At 46.3% G+C, this 17767-nt stretch overlaps 1 protein-coding gene across 4 annotated transcripts in view; it reads right to left on the bottom strand.

Moving 5' to 3' along the window:
• Positions 1-17307, bottom strand: part of LOC117763033 (spondin-1-like) — a 65616-nt gene extending 48309 nt beyond the window's left edge. For 3 of the 4 annotated variants that reach the window (XR_004614110.1, XM_034587872.1, XM_034587869.1), the window contains exons 1-3: positions 16723-16948; positions 15426-15532; positions 5880-6013 (exon numbers count right to left, since the gene is read on the bottom strand). Coding sequence is in view for 3 of the 4 variants with exons in the window: in XM_034587872.1 (XP_034443763.1) it covers positions 5880-6013; positions 15426-15532; positions 16723-16948 (467 nt within the window). In the remaining variant the exon portion in view is untranslated. Of the gene's footprint in view, positions 1-5879; positions 6019-15425; positions 15533-16722 lie in introns of all 4 variants that reach the window. The other variant, XM_034587870.1, reaches the window with a different exon arrangement.
• Positions 17308-17767: the final 460 nt, after the last annotated feature.

Genomic DNA, 17767 nt, shown 5'->3' on the forward strand with positions numbered 1-17767 from the left:
CTTCCTCCTCCCAGTCACAGCACCAGAATACTGAGGGGGGGATTGTGAGGGAGGTCAGCGTGAGGTGAAAATGTGATAAAGAGACGGCCAGAGGGCAGCGATGGAGCGAGAGCAGAGCCGTGTGAGACCTGATAACGAGATGAGAAGTGATGGACAGGACAGCAGAAGTTTGATTGGAAAACACTCGGCCTCAGCCGCTCTGCGCTCACTTCGGTCTCATCGCTGTAACTTTTAGCTTCAGGTGGAAACGTTTCCAGACACAAAACGACATTTCGGGACTTTCTGGTGATTAGAGAACAGATTTGGGATGTGAGCTCATCAGCACAGGCACAAGGTCCCCGGTGACCCGAGGTGGGAAACACAAAATCTTTCACAGCGACACACAATCTCACATGCACGTGCACACTGCTGCAGCCTGAGGCGGCGGAAAGCAAATGGAGCTTTGAGAATGGAAAAAGGGGGAATAGTCAGTTGTGACTTTAAAAAACGCTCAATTACTTTTAAAAGAAGATTTATTAAAGACGATCTTATATTTGCTATTTCTAAGTTTTCTCTGCTGGGAGTGGGTGGCGAGGATCTTCAGCTGTCGTTGAGTTTACGAGACAAAAGGTTATAATTCCACTTCCTCGGGGCAGATTAGCACTGGCCTTGCTTTTGACCCGTGGAAACGGCTCTCAGCTCATAATAAAGGAATCAAGTTAAACAGAAGTGTCTTGTTGTAGAATAACAGATCGATAACCCAATAAATTTCTGGATTAAACAATAAGTAAACAGAACAAGATCAATCTGTGACTGCGTCGAAGCTGAATTTCCTGTTTGCTCGTTTCTACAAACTTCTCCAACTATTGTTACGTGAACAGCGAGAATAGACAAAGGCAGTTTTTAAAAATAAATACGTACAAAGCTAAATATGTGTCAGAAAGTTAAAAACATGGTCAGCTTAAGTGCGGACTTCTTCAGAGGCTGTGGAGGCTCCAGCGCTGCCGTTTCCCTCCGCCTCGGGCTGCCGGTTGTTTGAAGGCAGACAGCTCTGCAGTGTGACTGGCAGGAGTTGGGGTGAAATCTTGACAAAGTGAGGAGGAGGAGGAGGAGGAGGAGGAGGAGGAGGAGGGCCGGCCTGACAGTACACTTCCTGCCTCAAGGAGAGAAGTTGCACATTGTATCTTGGACTTGTTGTTAGTTCCAGTGCCAGTCACGGCCGAGACGAGCAGAGATGTTCCACAGAGCTATTTAAAAGCTGCTGACACGTTCTGCCTGCCAAGAAACTCGTGAGTGTGTGAACAGCTGACTTCTGTCAGGTGCTCGGCTTCCACTTCGCTGAGCGAGAAGCAGGAGTTCAGTCCCCGAGAGTCTCACAACATGTGATTAGAAAGAACTAACTACTGTTTCTATTATTGATCATCTGCAGATTACTTTATCCAGGGCTGGGAAATTAACTGGAAACATTTATAACCTGTAACTGAGTTCATCTTGCTCGTGTCAGTTAATCAGAGGGAGAGACCAATGGTGTCTTCGTTAAAATGCACGTTTTATCCAACCAGCAGCCACATTTCTAAAGAAAGCAGATTTACTTTCCAAGACGACTTTGAAGGAAACTGAAAATGGCTGCTTATAGTCATTCTACTGTCTTATTGTGTAACTTCCTTCTTTCTGCCACAGTCGTCGAACAGGCCGTGTGTGCATCCTTCACCTACTTAAAGAGCAACGCTGCGTTCACACTAAAAACAAAGACAATTGTTGTGTTGCGATACTCACACAGGCAACGTGAGTAAACACAACCCATGAATATTCCCCTGTTCTCTCTCTGCTGGCTGAAGTGACTGTAACTGCTGCTGTGGAAGCAGGAGCCAGACATGTGTGGGTCCATGAGACCGACCGATGTGTGTGCAGCTCGGGAAATTTAATCTTTAAGAACAGACCTTTTCCACGGGGGGGGGCATGTGCTCCCAACTTTTCAATTAACACCGGCTACTTTCTGCAGCTACGATTTCTAAGGAACACGGGACCCAGGGTGAGCACATAACTAGAGCTGAGGAACATATAGGACCCTTTCTGATTATGAGCCATATAAATCTTAGGGAACATTGGACAGTGGGTACATAGGAAGGACCCGCATGAAGCCATGAGGTCGTCATTAACAAGAAGCCAGTTACACCTCAGATGGAGGAAAACAATGTCGTAAAGCTGATGGACATACGGCCGTCGGTCGGTTTCAGGAGTTACAGACTCCTCGTTTTAGTCTGCTGGTGTTTTTCATGTCTCCGGTGCAGCAGGAGCTTTGAGTTTGATGTACGATCATCGTGATTAATCACCAAGTCTGTGTTCTTCTTTGCTTTTATCAATACTTTACCACTTCAACCAATCGAAAAAGGTTTTTATTTAGGTTTTCAATAAACCAGAAGCTGGCCTCACTTACGCCAGCATGACAGAACTTACTGGTCAGCCCTGTTTCCAGTTCCCTTGAATGTCGTCTCGTATTTAGCACGAAGGGGGACGAGGGTATTTGGCTTTTTGCCGCACTGCTGTATTAACTCGTTCACAAGTAAAATCTCTTGTTAATCTTGTAATAAAAACCTAGCTCCTCAGTTTAAGTGCTACAGCTGTCAGTATATTCACCCTCCTCCCAGAATGGAATTGCACTGATTGAAAATAGCAGGTGCTGAAGTTTGGCAGTAAATAAAATAAAAAAAAGCTGCTCCGCTGGAGAAACGAGCGACGACGTCCCCACAACACGGGAAAGGAACTGGAACGCTCCCGACTGTACAGGGCTGCGTGTGAAGCCTCCTGGAGGAAGCTGAGAGAAGCTGAGAGACACGTGCACGGCGTCATGGACCAGGGACGATTACAGTGCTGGGGAGTGGAGAGACACAAGATAAAGAGAGGAGGAGGAGGAGGAGGAGGAGGAGGAGGAGGAGGAGGAGGAGGAGAATATTCCCCTCGGTGCAGCATGACTTCGGGTGTGAGCGAAGAAACGAGCAATTCGGTGTAAAAAAGATTCCTCATTAAAGTTGCATTTCCCTCTAACTTGACTCCGGCCCGGCACAAAGAGACGCGCCCCCCCCGGAGACAGCTGCTGAAGTTGTCAAGCACAGACCTACGGCCAAGTGTCTCCCTGACAGACATGAATTCTCTTTGTGCAGCCGGTGCCAGCGGCATCATGGGAAAACCAGAGAAGGGGAAACGGAACAGGAGAGCGGACAGATGAGTAAGAAGACAGAGAGGCGTAGATTTTAGATAAGGAAACGCTAAATCTCTACGTGAGCGCCGACAGACAAAGGTGACAGTAATATGAGGTGAATTTGCATAGCAGATGCTCCCGCACGCAGGGGCTGGATTTATTGAACTGGCGAACACTGGGATGGCCGCGTGCCATCTGTCGCACGGCGGCGGCAGATAAATTAGAGGTAACAGCTGGGAGGACACCGTGGAGGTATAAGGGCAAGTTATGGCGTCGCGCTCGGGCGGAGGAAGGGAAGCGTGTCAGGGACGAGATGGAGGAGAAAGAAGGCAGACGTGTAGAAAAACAGGGGGGGGGGGGAACTCTAGTTATCGACTGTTTGTCATTTCTATTGTCCGTTTGTCAGCAGGTGGCGAGCGGCAGAGGTAACACAGCACCGCCATAACTCAGAGTCGATGGAGATCTGTTCATGCACACGCAGGTGGCAGGAAACACACTTCAGGTTGTTTCTCGTCAACAACATTAATGTTAACATTTCCTCCTGCACCAATATTCACGCTCGATGTTTTTAGTTTATTGTTCTTTTCATATATGTGACGTCAGAGTGGTTTAATAGTTGTTAAACTCAGTTTGCTCTGCACAGATATACAGTTTTTACTTCAAGGTCATTTCCGAGCCTGTACTTTTTATACTTCTACATAGAAAAGTACCTTCAAGTATCTGTACTTCTGCTCGAGTAAAGACTGTGTGTGGTGTTGCCGCCCCTGCACTTCATCATGTGAGATCTATTTGTAACCAGACAATATAGCTTCTGTAGATGCATAAATCACAGTCTTCACGTATATAAAAATAAAATAGAGTTTCTTTCGGGTTTTCTCGCTCTTTGTCTTAATAATAATGGTTTTCTCATATTTCCACAACGACCCGTGGCTCCTATAAGAAAAACATTAAGAATTAATGACCTCACACAGAATTCCCTGCATCACACTTTGCTTTATCGAATTCAAACGTATATATTTAAACCCCAGTGGAGTTGAGGTGATGGTTTCTAACGAGGACAGAAGTGGTGCAGCTCTGTAATGAAACCCTGAACGTCTGCTCGAGGTGTGGCAGCACAAACACCGGTGATTTATGTGAACGTGTCTTCGTGATTAAGAGCAGGAATAAAAGAGAAGGGTTGCACTTCTTCACAGTTTTGTTTTTTTACTGCAGGGAGATTCTACTTTTTACATTTTCAGTCTGTGAGGGGAAGTTAGATTTAGGCAGAATGTCAATGAAGTCACATGATAATTGTCTCGTGTGAACTCAAGAAGGAGCTTCCAGAGCTCCACACTAACTTGTTTATGTTGGTTGCACTGGTGCATTTCATTTAGATGTAAAGAAAATCTTTCACATTCTAATGCTTAAATAATATATATGTATAAAAAATAAACTTGTCACTTCTCTCACATGGAGAAACTATAATAACTACAATCACCTCAAAACAATGTCTGTGCTCATTATTACTTATTGGCAGAATAATAAGCTATTACTGTTTTATCTGCACATCTGCTTCAATCAGCCTCAACGTGTGAACACAAAACTCATTTCCTTTCTATTTTAAGAGTTACAGCAGAAACACATCCTCAGTTTCTGCTTCACCGCTGGATTCACACCATCGTCCTCTCTTATGAGAAAACAATGAAATCACAAAAAGAAAAAAAGAAATCTCACTGCTTCTTTATTGAATCTGTGAAATGACAAAGAGAAAAAGAAAGGGCAGGGAATGTTCTTTAAATAAGTCCGGATAACACACACAGACACACACACACACACACACACACACACACACACACACACACACACACAGACACACACACACAGACACACACAGACACACACATATATGCACACACGCAGACGCAGCTATCCTTTTTCTATTCCATTTATTTAAATCCTTCCTCGAACCTCATCTCTAACCTTAACCCTGACCACTTCACACCGAACCCTGACCTCAACCTGACCACACTTCACATCTGACCCTCGACCAAACCACAGAAAAGACACTTTGCCTCACTAGGACGAGGTTCTGGTCCCTATGAGGTCCACTGGTCCTGCTGAGGTCAGTGACCACGCCACTGTGGAAATAACACCGTGCAGGTTCTGAGTCAAACCGTCCTCAGACCACTAACTGGCCCAGTAATCACGCAGGACGTGAACGCCTCGTGAGCAACACCTGGATTCAGCTCCACTCATTCTCCTCCCGGCCGATAATGACAGTCTGTGAAAACAACGGTGACCTCGACTCGGTGCCGTTTGCTTGTAACCGTCCAGAATTCTGCTTTTTGTTTGGGTTTTGCTTTATGCAACAGAAGAAAGTTTAGATAAAATGTTCCTGCAGCTGTATCCTACCTGTGGCTCTCAGTATCGCCCGGAACGTACTTTCCATTATGGCTCCACATTATCCAAACTCACCATATGGTTTTTAGATTGATTTCTTTTCTGTAGGGCACCGACTTCCTTTCCTCCCTTTCATGAGTACAGCTCATTTATTTCAGGCTTTTCAGTGAGTGACTTTAAAAAGTGTTGACGCCTCTGACCTTTTCAAAAACGGCTCAAAAACTTTATAGCCACAGGAGATGACGTCACCGACACCAAACCGGGGTTTTTTAATTCTTATTTAAAAGGCAGGAGCATAATCAGGAAAAAATATGGAACTCACTTTAGTATAACGCAGCCGGTCCCAGTAGGGGGCGCTGTCCAGAACACCTGTATCCTGGTGCGTCGGCGAGGTGTGCTCTCCGTCACCGCGGGGGGGCAGTTGGTCATGAACTGTGTGTCGTCCTCGTCGATGATCTGGACACAAAAACAAAATGGAGGATTTAGAATCAACATGTTTTGGAAAATATCACGATTGACGTCATCTACTGTGTTTTCTCAGAGTTTGAATCCAAGTCCAAAATAATCCAATATCAGCTTTTTCACACAGACATGGAAAGTTTTATTCAACAGAACAAACTATGTACATATTTATTTACATTTTACTTCATTCAAGTTCTACAGATTAGATTGTATCTGTGCTTTATGTTTATTTATATTCATGCGTAAATATCGACCCCCGGAACTCTTTTTCGGATCATCAGATCTTCTCAAGTCGAGGATGAAAACACGAGGAAGCTTCTTGACGCTCGGCTGCACTTCTCAACGAGAGACGTTTTTCACAGCAGCCACGTTGGTTTGGAATCCGAGGAACCCAGAGGTGTGAATCACATTAATTACAGCTCTAAATAGAACCGAACCTTCATCTGTCACATCCGTGTCTTTCTCTTCCAGTTTCATGTCAGTTCTCCCTTTTTATCACGACTCATTATTTAATAATAATTTGACAACTCAATGAATTTAAAAACACCTTTGATTTTTAATTTAAACTGAACTAAATGTAAACCATTTTGCAGGTTTATTAAAAGAAGAGGCAGGATTGAAACAAGAGTGAACAACCTCTGAACCATAAGAGAGGAAGGTAAGAACATTGTTCTCTGGTGGGAGGCAGCAGAGATCAGCGCACTGAGCCTAATGTGGAGACCAGTGACAACTACATGACTGATTCTGAATTGATGACATTGAAAAGTGTTTATTTGACACCAGCTTGAGTCCAAAGCAAAGTCGTGTGAAAGAGGAAAGTTCTCTCGAGTCCCTGAGTGAAGCTTTGGGTGAAAAGCGTCTCGTGTTTCCAGGACGTCTCTCGCCCGGTCCCCTCTGCACTCGGACCTTTAAAGACTCAAATCAGACACATGGAGCCGCGGCCTCTGACCTTGACGCCGGTGTTCTCCAGCTGCCTCGGCTCCACAATAACAAAGACGTCCTGAGGTCCAGATCGAAGTATAGAGGACATTTGGGACAGTCTTCTCCTTCACATCAGAACCTCAACAACTCTGGACACTTTAAAACTCACATGAAAACACGTTTCTTATCTCTGGCCGTGGTTGACACTTTTAGAAATGTGGTTTTATCTTATATCACCGTGTTCTTGTCCTATTTGACAAGGTTTTATTTATTTTTAAAGACATGAAGTTTTTACATGTGGGCTGGCTAGAGAAACTCCGGAGAAGGTCCACAGCAACTGACTCGGACATTCAAGTTCTCACATGCAGCCCCTCTCGAGGATTTCAAGACATTATCCAGAGTTCAGTGCAGGTCTGAGAGCCGTTTGTCTTTTTATGTATCTCTCTTATTTTAGCAGTAAAGCACTTTGTTGTTTTCAAACGCTCTTCTCCTGAAATACTCCTGATAGAAATAGAAATGTTTGATACACGTTTTAATATCCACGTACAAACAGCGTGCACAGAAATGGCCCACAAACCATAGATCACAGGCATGTATTGTGCAAGTTACTTTGCACCGTGAGAGGAATAAAGTCAGGCCAGTTCACGGGATTGTTCACAGACGGGCTTTTAGTCAAGATGAAGCCGTGCCCCTGACGGACTCGACAGGTGAAGACATTCAAATCAATGAAGGTCCCTCATTAGTAGTCGTTTAGAGAAATCTGACAAAGAACAGATTAGTGTGCTCGGCAAAAACTGAGCCAGAGTCACACGAGCCTGCAACAGCACGAACCTGTTTCCTCACATGAAACAATACGACCTGTTAAAACCGTCAGAAAGTAAGTAATCATCGTCCAGAACCAGTGAGTGGACCCTGGACAAGCAGCAGGACAGATCCCTGTGAGACACATCAGCATATAAAAAAACCCTAAGAGATCAAAAAATACAAGACACTTCTCAACTGCACAGTCAGAAATGAGGGATTCAAGAGGTTTATCAAAGTGCTCGACCCCGAACACGACCTTCACGGCTGGAAACTGTTTGAACTGACCCTGTGTGACGGAGTGTGACGGAGCAGCCACCGTCTCCCTCCTCGCCACCATCACCCCTCCGACACGTGGCCTGCAGTCACACGTCTGAGTCTTATACGATCCTCACTCTTCACTCTACAGACAAAGACCAGAGTCTTCACAGCAAACTGCTCATTTTCCTGAAGAGCGTAAAGACGGTGTTATCGCCTCGGGGACTGATTGAAGCTCTCGTCGCCCGGAGGCTGAGTGAAGACGTCGGTATCACAGGCGACAGACCTGTGATACCACAGCAACACAGCAACGAACACTTCGCGCAGCAAATGGACGAAGCTTCGGTGTTTTACCACGTTCAGATTTTCTACTTCTGCCTGCGTCGGGTTTCTGCGACCTCCTCCCACAGTGCACAGACATCGTTTGGGTTAATTGGAGACTCTAAATTGCCCCGAATCATGAGTGGTTGTTTGTGTCTCTGTGGCAGACCTGTAATATTCTGGTGACCTGCGCAGGGTGAACTCATCTCAGCCCATGTCCCTGTGACCCTCAGAGGACAATCAGTGCAGAGAATGAACAGATGAACTGGGACGTGTGTGAGACCCTGGAGGACGGACGTTACTTCCCCTTTGTTTTTTCCCAGTTTTACATCAAAACTTTTCTGATTCTAATTTACTAAATCTGTAACTTAAAGAAAGTTTAAGTCAAGTCAGGGCAGGTCAGACCCAACGTCTGAAAACTTTCAATAAAATCAAGAGAGAGAGAGAGAGAGAGAGAGGAAAAGAGGGAGTGTGGGAAGACTGGCAAAGGAGCGTTTGTTTTCTCTGCAGAGGATGTCTGTGTGTGTGTGTCTGTGTGTGTCCGTGTGTGTGTGTGTGTGTGTGTCCACGGTTTGTCTCTCTCAAACACTCTCTCACTCTTTCAATCTCGCTCTCGCTCCCTCTCAATCTCTGTTGAGACGGTAAACACAGATGCTTCAGTCGGCCTGCACAAGCAAATGCAGAGGCCTGTTCAAACACACTCTCACACACACACACACACACACACACGCACACACACGCGCACACACTCACGCACACACAAAGAGAGGGAGCGGGAGACAGACAAGGCAAACCCAGGCTTTAACAAACACCCAGGATTCCTTGAGAAAACTTACAATAGGAGTGATATTGGTGTGTGTGTGTGTGTGTGTGTGTGTGTGTGTGTGTGTGTGTGTGTGTGTGTGTGTGTGTGTGTGTGTGTGTGTGTGTGTGTGTGTGTGTGTGTGTGTGTGGGCCAGCGTACACACAATCACTGCAGGTTCCTAATTAAATGCAAAGCAGTTACCGAGGACTGAAAGCAGTTAAGACCGCTGGGACTGGCGTGCGGAGACGAGGACGGGCGCGGGCAGACAGACGGCGGATAGATTGAAATGTCACATCAGCTCCTGAAGATGAGCTTATTTTCAGAAAGCAACAAAGTTCTCTTGTCTCGGCGAAGACCTCGGAGGCGACGACATTTTGCCGCGAGCCTTCCATCAATCAAAGCAGCACTTTCACCGCCGAACGCCGCGGAGATCTCGGGTCTATCGCCGATGTTGCATCATTTATCGGAGCCACCAGACCGAGGCGACAGTGTCACGTATCCAAACAGTTAGCCTGTGAAAAAACAACAACTGTGTGTGTGTGTGTGTGTGTGTGAGAGCAGATTTATTACCATAACAAATGGAGCCAATTCTGTGGCTTTTGGCATTCAATTACACAAAACAACACTGGAGACGAGCGAGCGTATTGTTCGTCTGCTCCGTTGAATATTCGTAAAAATGACCCCAGAGCTCTCTTTAAAATCCACTGTTCCCTGTTACACGCGCAGTTTTGGAGCCGTGTTGTTTTGTCGAGGTCGTTTTTAAGAGAAAGTTTTCACGAGCTGTCAGCGAGAGGAGTGTTTGTGTGCCATCTGTATTCACGCAGACAGACACAAACGGACCGTCTCCGTGCGAGGCTCAAATGATTTCCTCCTTGTCCTTCTTTACGTCCGTCACGTCCCTTTTCTCGTCTGGAAAGCTGCGACGTTATCGGGGGGGTTTGGTGTGAAAAGCTCCGACGACAACAGACAAGTCTGTCACCTTGACTTAGGAACGCACTCCGGGAACAGAATGAACGACCCAGAGCGGCACGAACGCAACGTGGGAGTGTGCACATTTTTTATGACACAGGCTTAGTGATATAAAGGACAAAAACTTTTATATCACTCTTTGCCACAACTTGTTTCATCACCTGGACGAAAGCTTCAGTAAAGACACAAGAGACATAAACAGGACAGATGGTTAAAAACACTAACATCTGGGTCTTGTCTGCTATGTGAACGAACACAATCAACCTTCAGTCCAAGGTCAAACGACTCGGCAGTAGACACAGGTTCTTATCGGCTCCGACCTCAGGTGATGGAAACATAAAGGGTCAGATGAACGCACTAACACCTTGTTTGAAAAGTCCGGCTCGTGTACAAAATCCATTTCCCTCATAATAATTTGTCACTTCACTGCAAGAGCTCATTTTCTCAGACACTTGAAGAGTCGCAGCTGAGAATCGGAGAGAGCGACCTCGATATCACACTTTTGATGCACAATGTATTCAACAAGCTCCAATCGGTGCAAACCTCGAGCGTCTGAACCAACCAGCTTGTCGAGAACAATAAATAAAAGTTGTGCAAACTGTTCTCCGACGCCACAGGAAGTTCGGTGAAGTAAACAAGTGAAGTGGTCCTTGCAAACTGCTGTTAATCAGAAACCAGGGGAAGGAGGAGCGAGACTCCTCCTGCAAGTATCTGTGGTTCTGGTGCTCACGTGTGATGCTAAAGTAATCATTGTCTCCCTGAGTGTGATCGAGTGTGCAGCATATCAGGTCACCGCCATTACAACCCTGCACACATCCTACATGTCCTTTTCTTTAGCGCCCACTAAGCTCTCTGCTCGACTTACGTAATCGCCGCGATCCTGAAACCTGTGACTGAGCCGTGGCACTTTAAACTGATTGGGTTTGTTTATCCCTGGCCAAACTCTGAACGCCAGATAATCTGCGCAGAAAAAAAAAGCAAGATAATATCTCATGTCTGCTCATCTCTCCCCTTATCCAAACAAGCTCCGTTCGTCTCCCTGAGCAATAGCACGTTGCTGGCCTAGATAAATATGACCCACGTCCGACACGGCCGCAAAGAGGGCTGGGAAAAGCACACACGCAGACGCACACATATACCCGCACGCCCGCTCGCTGCATGTATAAGCACAAAGACACACATTTCCGAGCAGACAATGACAGCGGACTCAGTGGGATGGCGAGTCTCTCACGTTCACACAGATGCTCGCTCGCAGATACACACTTCTCCGAGGTCGCACACATTAACACACAAGTCGTTTAATGGAAACGGGGACAAAGAGACGATTATTGCTTAAGGAAAAAGAAACAATGCGTGGTGGATGTGCGTCGAAGTGTCTTAGCGAAGCAGCAGGCGGGCACATTCCAGGACAGCTGCCAGAAACAGCCCAGAACCAGAGAGCGAGCAGGGAGAGCCGCCGCGACTCAGCTCGTCCACGACGCAACAACAATCATGACTTTGCAAAACTGGCTTCATAATTAACTTGTGGGAAATAAACTCTCGGGAAAAGGAATTGTTGTATTCAAGTATTATTATGTTAAACGTGATCAGGTGAAGCTGACCAGAGTCTGTTACCACTAAAAATAGACCAGAGCTGTGAAATTCCTATTTACCTTCAATTTGAAACTGAAATGATGTTCATGTGTTTTATGTGATTAACTTTTAATGTTATTCATCTATTGTGTTTATCTGTTGATTACGTTTACTGTTGCTATTGTTAATATTCTGGGCCCGTTCTCCCCCGCAAAAGAGGTTTATAATCTCAATGGGACTAATCTGGTTAAATAAAGGCTAATAAATAATAAATGTATATAAAAGAGACATTTTCTGCTCATATTTAGGTTAATAATTTAAATTTTTGTTTTTAGTTGAAAAGGTTTTCATGCTGTAATGATCAGAAAACACTTCACTCTCCTCAGACTGTCCATCGCTGCAGCTCCTCTCTTCAGCCTCTGTCTCAAACACTCGGTTTCAGCTCCCGTCTCTTTAAGACCCGCCTCCTGATGAAGCCCAGTCTGCTCTGATTGGCCGGCTGGTCTACTCTGTTGTGATTGGTCAACCGCTTCCAGCACACGTAGGAAATGACGGCCTCTTTTCCTGGCTTTGTTAGGGGGCGTGTCAGAAGAGTGGTTATGCAAATAAGAGGAAGTGTGATGTCACTGAAAAGACGGTATTTCTACTGACGAGGTGTTTAAGAGTTTCTCCCTTTATCACAAACGTTTGGCTTCTTAACTTTGCAGAACTTTTACAATTACAAAGAACGCATCATATTTCTCCTTTATGTAAAAACCCATTTTAACTTTTCACCGTGAACCCAAAGTTCATTTTTAAAAGTTAGCATCACGTGCTTCTAAGGAGGAAAAGTAAACTTCAAGCTCGGCAGAGTTTGATGGATCGTGGTCATTTAGATAAAAAGGCAAACTCGCTGTCATGGCACATCTGCTCTTATCGAGCCATTAATATAAGCGGGACATAAATGATGGTGTATTTAATGAAGGAAATCATTGTGAAACTCATTTCTGATCCAAAAAGTGAAGTTTAATTGAGGCAACGCGATGTGGTTATGATGTAACACCCGACAGGACTTTTTTCAGAAATATTCTTTAAACGCTCGACAGTGTTTTTGAAATCTCAAGAGGCCTCCGTCGTTCTTCAAGTGTGGACAGAAGTGTCAGTTACAACTGTCAATTACAGAACCGCGAGTGTCTGATGGATTTGCCAATATGTGTTAAACAGATTGCAAAGCCAGATTGTCAAATTTAATTTTTGCTGCGAGCTCAGCCCACACTCTGTTCCAGTTTCCGCTGCCTGGTCTCAGCCCCGCTCCAGACGCTGCCTGGGACACGGAGGTTGAGACTCGAGGTGTTTATTGAGCGCCGAGCGGAAATCAAATAGAGGAGGAGAGTCGGGCCGAGGCTGAACCGTTTAAACCTGAGGTCCTGCTGCGAGCGGCAAAACAACGTGGCTACTCCATCTCTTTGTTTTCATGCAACAGACCTGCTGTGGGAATGTGTTCCACCTTCAGCCAGGAGCGTGCTGACGTCTCTGCACCAAAACTCCATGTGAAATAAATTCCAGACTTTCTCTGCCCGGAGAGCTCGCACACACACAACCCCTCTCTCTCCGTTTTACAGATCGATGCACAGTTTGTTCAAATTGTTGCTGTTTACTCTCCTGTGGCATCGTGCTTAATTGATGCCTGTCCGTTTTTTCGTTCTTTATCCCGTGGTTGTTAATTATTTTATCGTAGGGCGCCGTGCAAACGCGTTCATTATAATTTAGTGGATGGAAAAAGTTGAGAGTAGACCCAGAGGCGACGCTGCTGCGAGAGTTTACAGCACATTAAGAGGCAAAAACAACAAAAACACACACAATGAAGAAATGTGTGAGGAGAGAAAGAGTCGGACACAAAGATCACTTCAGTGTTTGGCTTCACTTTAAGAGATTCTGATCGTCACTACTGACAGTGAGAGAGTTAATCATCACTTAGCAGCACCAACAAGTCTTTTAAATATTTAATCGTATCTAATAATCCCGAAATCTCCGTCTGTCTGTTTAACTAAGTCTCACACATCTGTTCATCGTATCGGCTTCACACTTGTGTATTTTCTAAGGGCCCAAAGGAGTGCAGTGTACAATGTGGTACCGACAACTGATTCTCCGGTTCAGGTTCTGTGCACCGAGTCGAGCTTCACCGAGCGTTGAATAATCAGGTGAGCAGCTCTTTGTGCAGCAGCAGCAGCAGCAGCTCTTTATTTGCTGCGGCTCAATCGCTGCAGGTCACGTTGACAGATTTCAGAAAGAAAAACTGCAACCAGCTTCACCACAGACATGTATAGAACAGGGACGGTGAACTAGATGATACAAATAGGTTTCACACCATCCTTGTTCTGTTGGGACCTTCAGACTTTTCAGTTTAGTAGTTTCGGACTTTTGGACCAATCACAGGAAGTGGAGACAGCATTAAAACAACAGAAGAAGAAACAGAAGAGGAAGCAGCTGCAGTCTTCACCTCCGACGATGTAATGTTTGAACCACGAGGACGTTCGTTTGGTAATACCATCGTGATGTTACCATGGCAACCGAATGAACATTCAAACAGAAAGACTCCCACACGCCCACGTCACACGCCGTCTACGAACCAATCAGAGTCAAGTACAGGTAGACGCAGCCCACGTAGGTGATGGTGACAGGACGTACACATGTCAGACAAAATTCTTTAGTCCCTAAATTACAATGTGAAACCAGAACTAACAGATCAAATGAAACTATGGAACAAACTGGTTCAGGTGTGACAACTTAAATTAATCGAGGTTTTCTGAGGGTTTCTGCTGTAAAATTATTCTTTTATACGATCAACTTCTACAATGTGCTTGAAGAGACCTGAAATTCAGATCGTCATGGTCGTTTCACTGATTCTTAGAAAACAGAATCACCTCATTTTCACACCACAAGACCCAAAGTCACACGTTTCCCCTTCACAGGGCGACGGGTGTCGAGGTGATACCGACAATGTGAAACCAAAACTAACCAGATCAGATGGAAACAATGGAACAAACACAGGAAGCTTCACTCAGACTCTCACTCTTCAGCCTGGATGTAGGAAAAGCAGCATTACTACTAAATCTCCCCAAACGTGTGTATTGCTTCAAAGTGGTCAGAGGTCTGGTGGAGTCAGCAAGAAACGTCTCCTCCGTCCTGACGCAAGCTGCCTCCTGCTCGGCGAGAGCGTGCTTTCAAATGTGTGTGTGGAGACGCAGCTACAGATGTGTGTTCCTGTTTACACTGAGCGGGAGGTAATTGAGGAAGTCTGGCTCTCTCCTCAGGAGCTCTGCGCTGCTCAGTGGGAGTTGTGTTACTACTGAACCAAACATCTTACATCTCTCTCTGTTAATCTCTTTTCTCTCTGTCCTCACATGCCTCCTCCTCCTCCTCCTCCTCCTCCCTCCTCCGCCTTCTCCTTCCCTCTCCTCCGTCTTCTGCTGGAGGAAATATCTGCTACTTAGCGGGACGGATGCCATGTCTGCCTCATCCATGCACTGAAGAAGAAACTCAAATCTCTTTTCTTCTTCCCCGCTTTAGTTTGCTCGCTGCTGCTTCCAGGGGGAGCCGCGTTGCATCTTTCAGCAACGCCTCCTTTAACCTCCTTATCAGAAGACAGCGGGGAGCAGCTAAGTCGACTCCCGTGTGCATTAAAGCATGCAAATGAGAAACCCTTTTTTTTTTATGAACTTTCCCAGAAAAACAGCACAATCATGATTCCCCCCCCCCTCGATGCCTGCTTCTTCTTACCTGGAACTGTCCGGTGTAGTCGTCGTCCGTGGTTCCCTCTCGGCCCTCCTTCAGGGCGATGAGGGTGAAACCTCGGAAATAATTAGGGCTGGCTGCCAGGAGGACGACTGTAAAAGGAGGAGAGAGAGCGTGTTTTACTCCACAGAGACACCGAGCAGCGAACAGGCTTTAAACGGACACGTCGGGGTCACTCTACGTGAGGAGAGGGGTCACCCCCCCCCCCCCACCTGGTGTTACAGAGACACATGTCAGGGCTGCAAGCTGTTCGGCTTCAGGCTGATGTGAGAGTGAGGGCTGTGAGACTTTATCATCTGACAGTAGAATTAAAAAGAGGCTGTAAATCTCGGCGCTGGGAACAGGAGACGAATAATGAGATGTGAGTAGAAGTCGTCTCACCCTCGCGCCCTAACCTTGCATTCTCACACCGGCCCATCTATCTTCCAACTTGCCCCCAGTGCTGAGAAGGAAGATGTCAATATTTTCAATCTCAACCATTTTTTTAAAAAAAAGTGAACTTAAAAGGCAGCAGAGGTTTTAGGGGGATAGCTGTGGTGTCTTCACAGGTCCCTGACAGCTGATTAGAATTTAGTCCTGGGCGTCCCAGAAGAACAACAGTGCACAATCTGGAGTGTGATCGCACCGAGGAGACTTAGAGACAAGGTGACCGCTCATTTACAACCTTGTTTTTTAACCCTGTATCGAATCTGCAGGAGCCAACGACAAGGTTTAGTATCGCAGAACCCCAGCGTCCCATTGAATCTTTCTTTTAAACAAAACGAGACACTAAAGTTTTGTATTTTGAGTTGAACACTTTTAAACTTACAGGAATCTCAAGTGAGTAGAGCAACCAAATCCACCAGGCTGGATAGAGACTTTATATTTGTGGGCTCAGCTTAATTGGAGCCAGATTTGTGTGTGTGTGTGTGTGTGTGTGTGTGTGTGTGTGTGTGTGTGTGTGTGTGTGTGTGCGTGTGTTTGCAGGACGAGCAGAGGAAGTGAATATAGGTCACACATTATAACACTAAGTAGCTTTATCAAATCACGACTCTCCCTGCAGGGACTGGACAGTTTGTCCTGCAATGTCCAAAAACAACGCGTGTGACTTATTGTGTTAGTGAGAACGTGGGGGGGGGGGGCTGGATGAAGTCAACGCTTCCTGGAAGTAAGATAAACACAGGAAAAATACAATTCAAACAACACTTTTCTCTTCCTCCAACTAAAACAAACAGTCCACTGGTGAAATCTGGCGCAGGTTTACGCACGGATTGCGCAAATGGACTCTGTGTGTAAACCGTACCTCTGTAGGTGGTGCCCGGCTGGTAGGTCTCCGGGTCCCGCTCCACCCGGAGCCTGAACTCGTGGTGTCCATCCCGCCGGGTCCCCTGGGTCTGCGCCCGGAGGATCCGCCCGCAGTACCCGTCCGACCTGCCTCCGGAGGGCTCCTCCACGAAGGCGACGGCGTTGCACACGAAACTCGTCAGGAGATAATACTGCAACAGCAGCAGATGCAGATACATTCCCATCTCGGAGCTGCAGCCCGGGGGTGAGAGTGCAGCGAAGGTCCGATCAAAACACAAACAAGGAAATAATCTGTGGATCTGCTCCTTCCACGCGAACTCCCACCTCCAAGCGAAACTACAGCGGCGTCACAGGCGGAGCGAGAGGTGAACACAAGGAGACGAGTCCATCCCGAAGTGAGAGGAGCGCGTCCGAGGCGCACCGCGGCGGAGAGGAGAGGGGGGGGGGGACTGCTGCCTGTGTGTCCGGGTCAGTGGGGGGGAGGTGACGGGGTCTGGAGGCAGCGCGGAGCCGCCGAACTACCGGGGAAGGTGGGGACGCGGCGAGGGAAGGTCCAGACTGGAGCTCCGCACTTTAAAAGCTGAGAGCCAGCCCTCCACTGACACACACACACATACACACGCACACACACACACACACACACTCTCTCTCTCTCTCTCTCTCTCTCTCCCTCACACATGGAGCTGCCTCTTGGGGGGAAATAGAAATGTTCCTCCTGCTGTTCAGAAACGCGCATTGACACATTTTAAGTTCTCTTCACTGCTGCGTGTGAGCTGAAGATATGATGATTACATCTGGTCAACGCAAACTAACAAAGTGAGAAGCACGAGTTCAATTAAAAGTAAATGAGGATGGTTCATTCTGTGCGCATTTACGCGTCTAATTCGCTCCAAGATTGCGTCAAAATTAAGGAGAAATTACCACAGATCTTCTTTTTAAAAATCTTCTCAGTACATCATATGATTTCCTTTGGAGTTGAAGGAGATCATCACCTCGAATAACGTGATTTTAAACTCATTCTGTCTTGCTTTGCTGTGCGTAAT

The sequence above is a fragment of the Hippoglossus hippoglossus genome, chromosome 6 (genome assembly GCF_009819705.1).
Source record: "Hippoglossus hippoglossus isolate fHipHip1 chromosome 6, fHipHip1.pri, whole genome shotgun sequence".
NCBI lineage: Eukaryota > Metazoa > Chordata > Actinopteri > Pleuronectiformes > Pleuronectidae > Hippoglossus > Hippoglossus hippoglossus.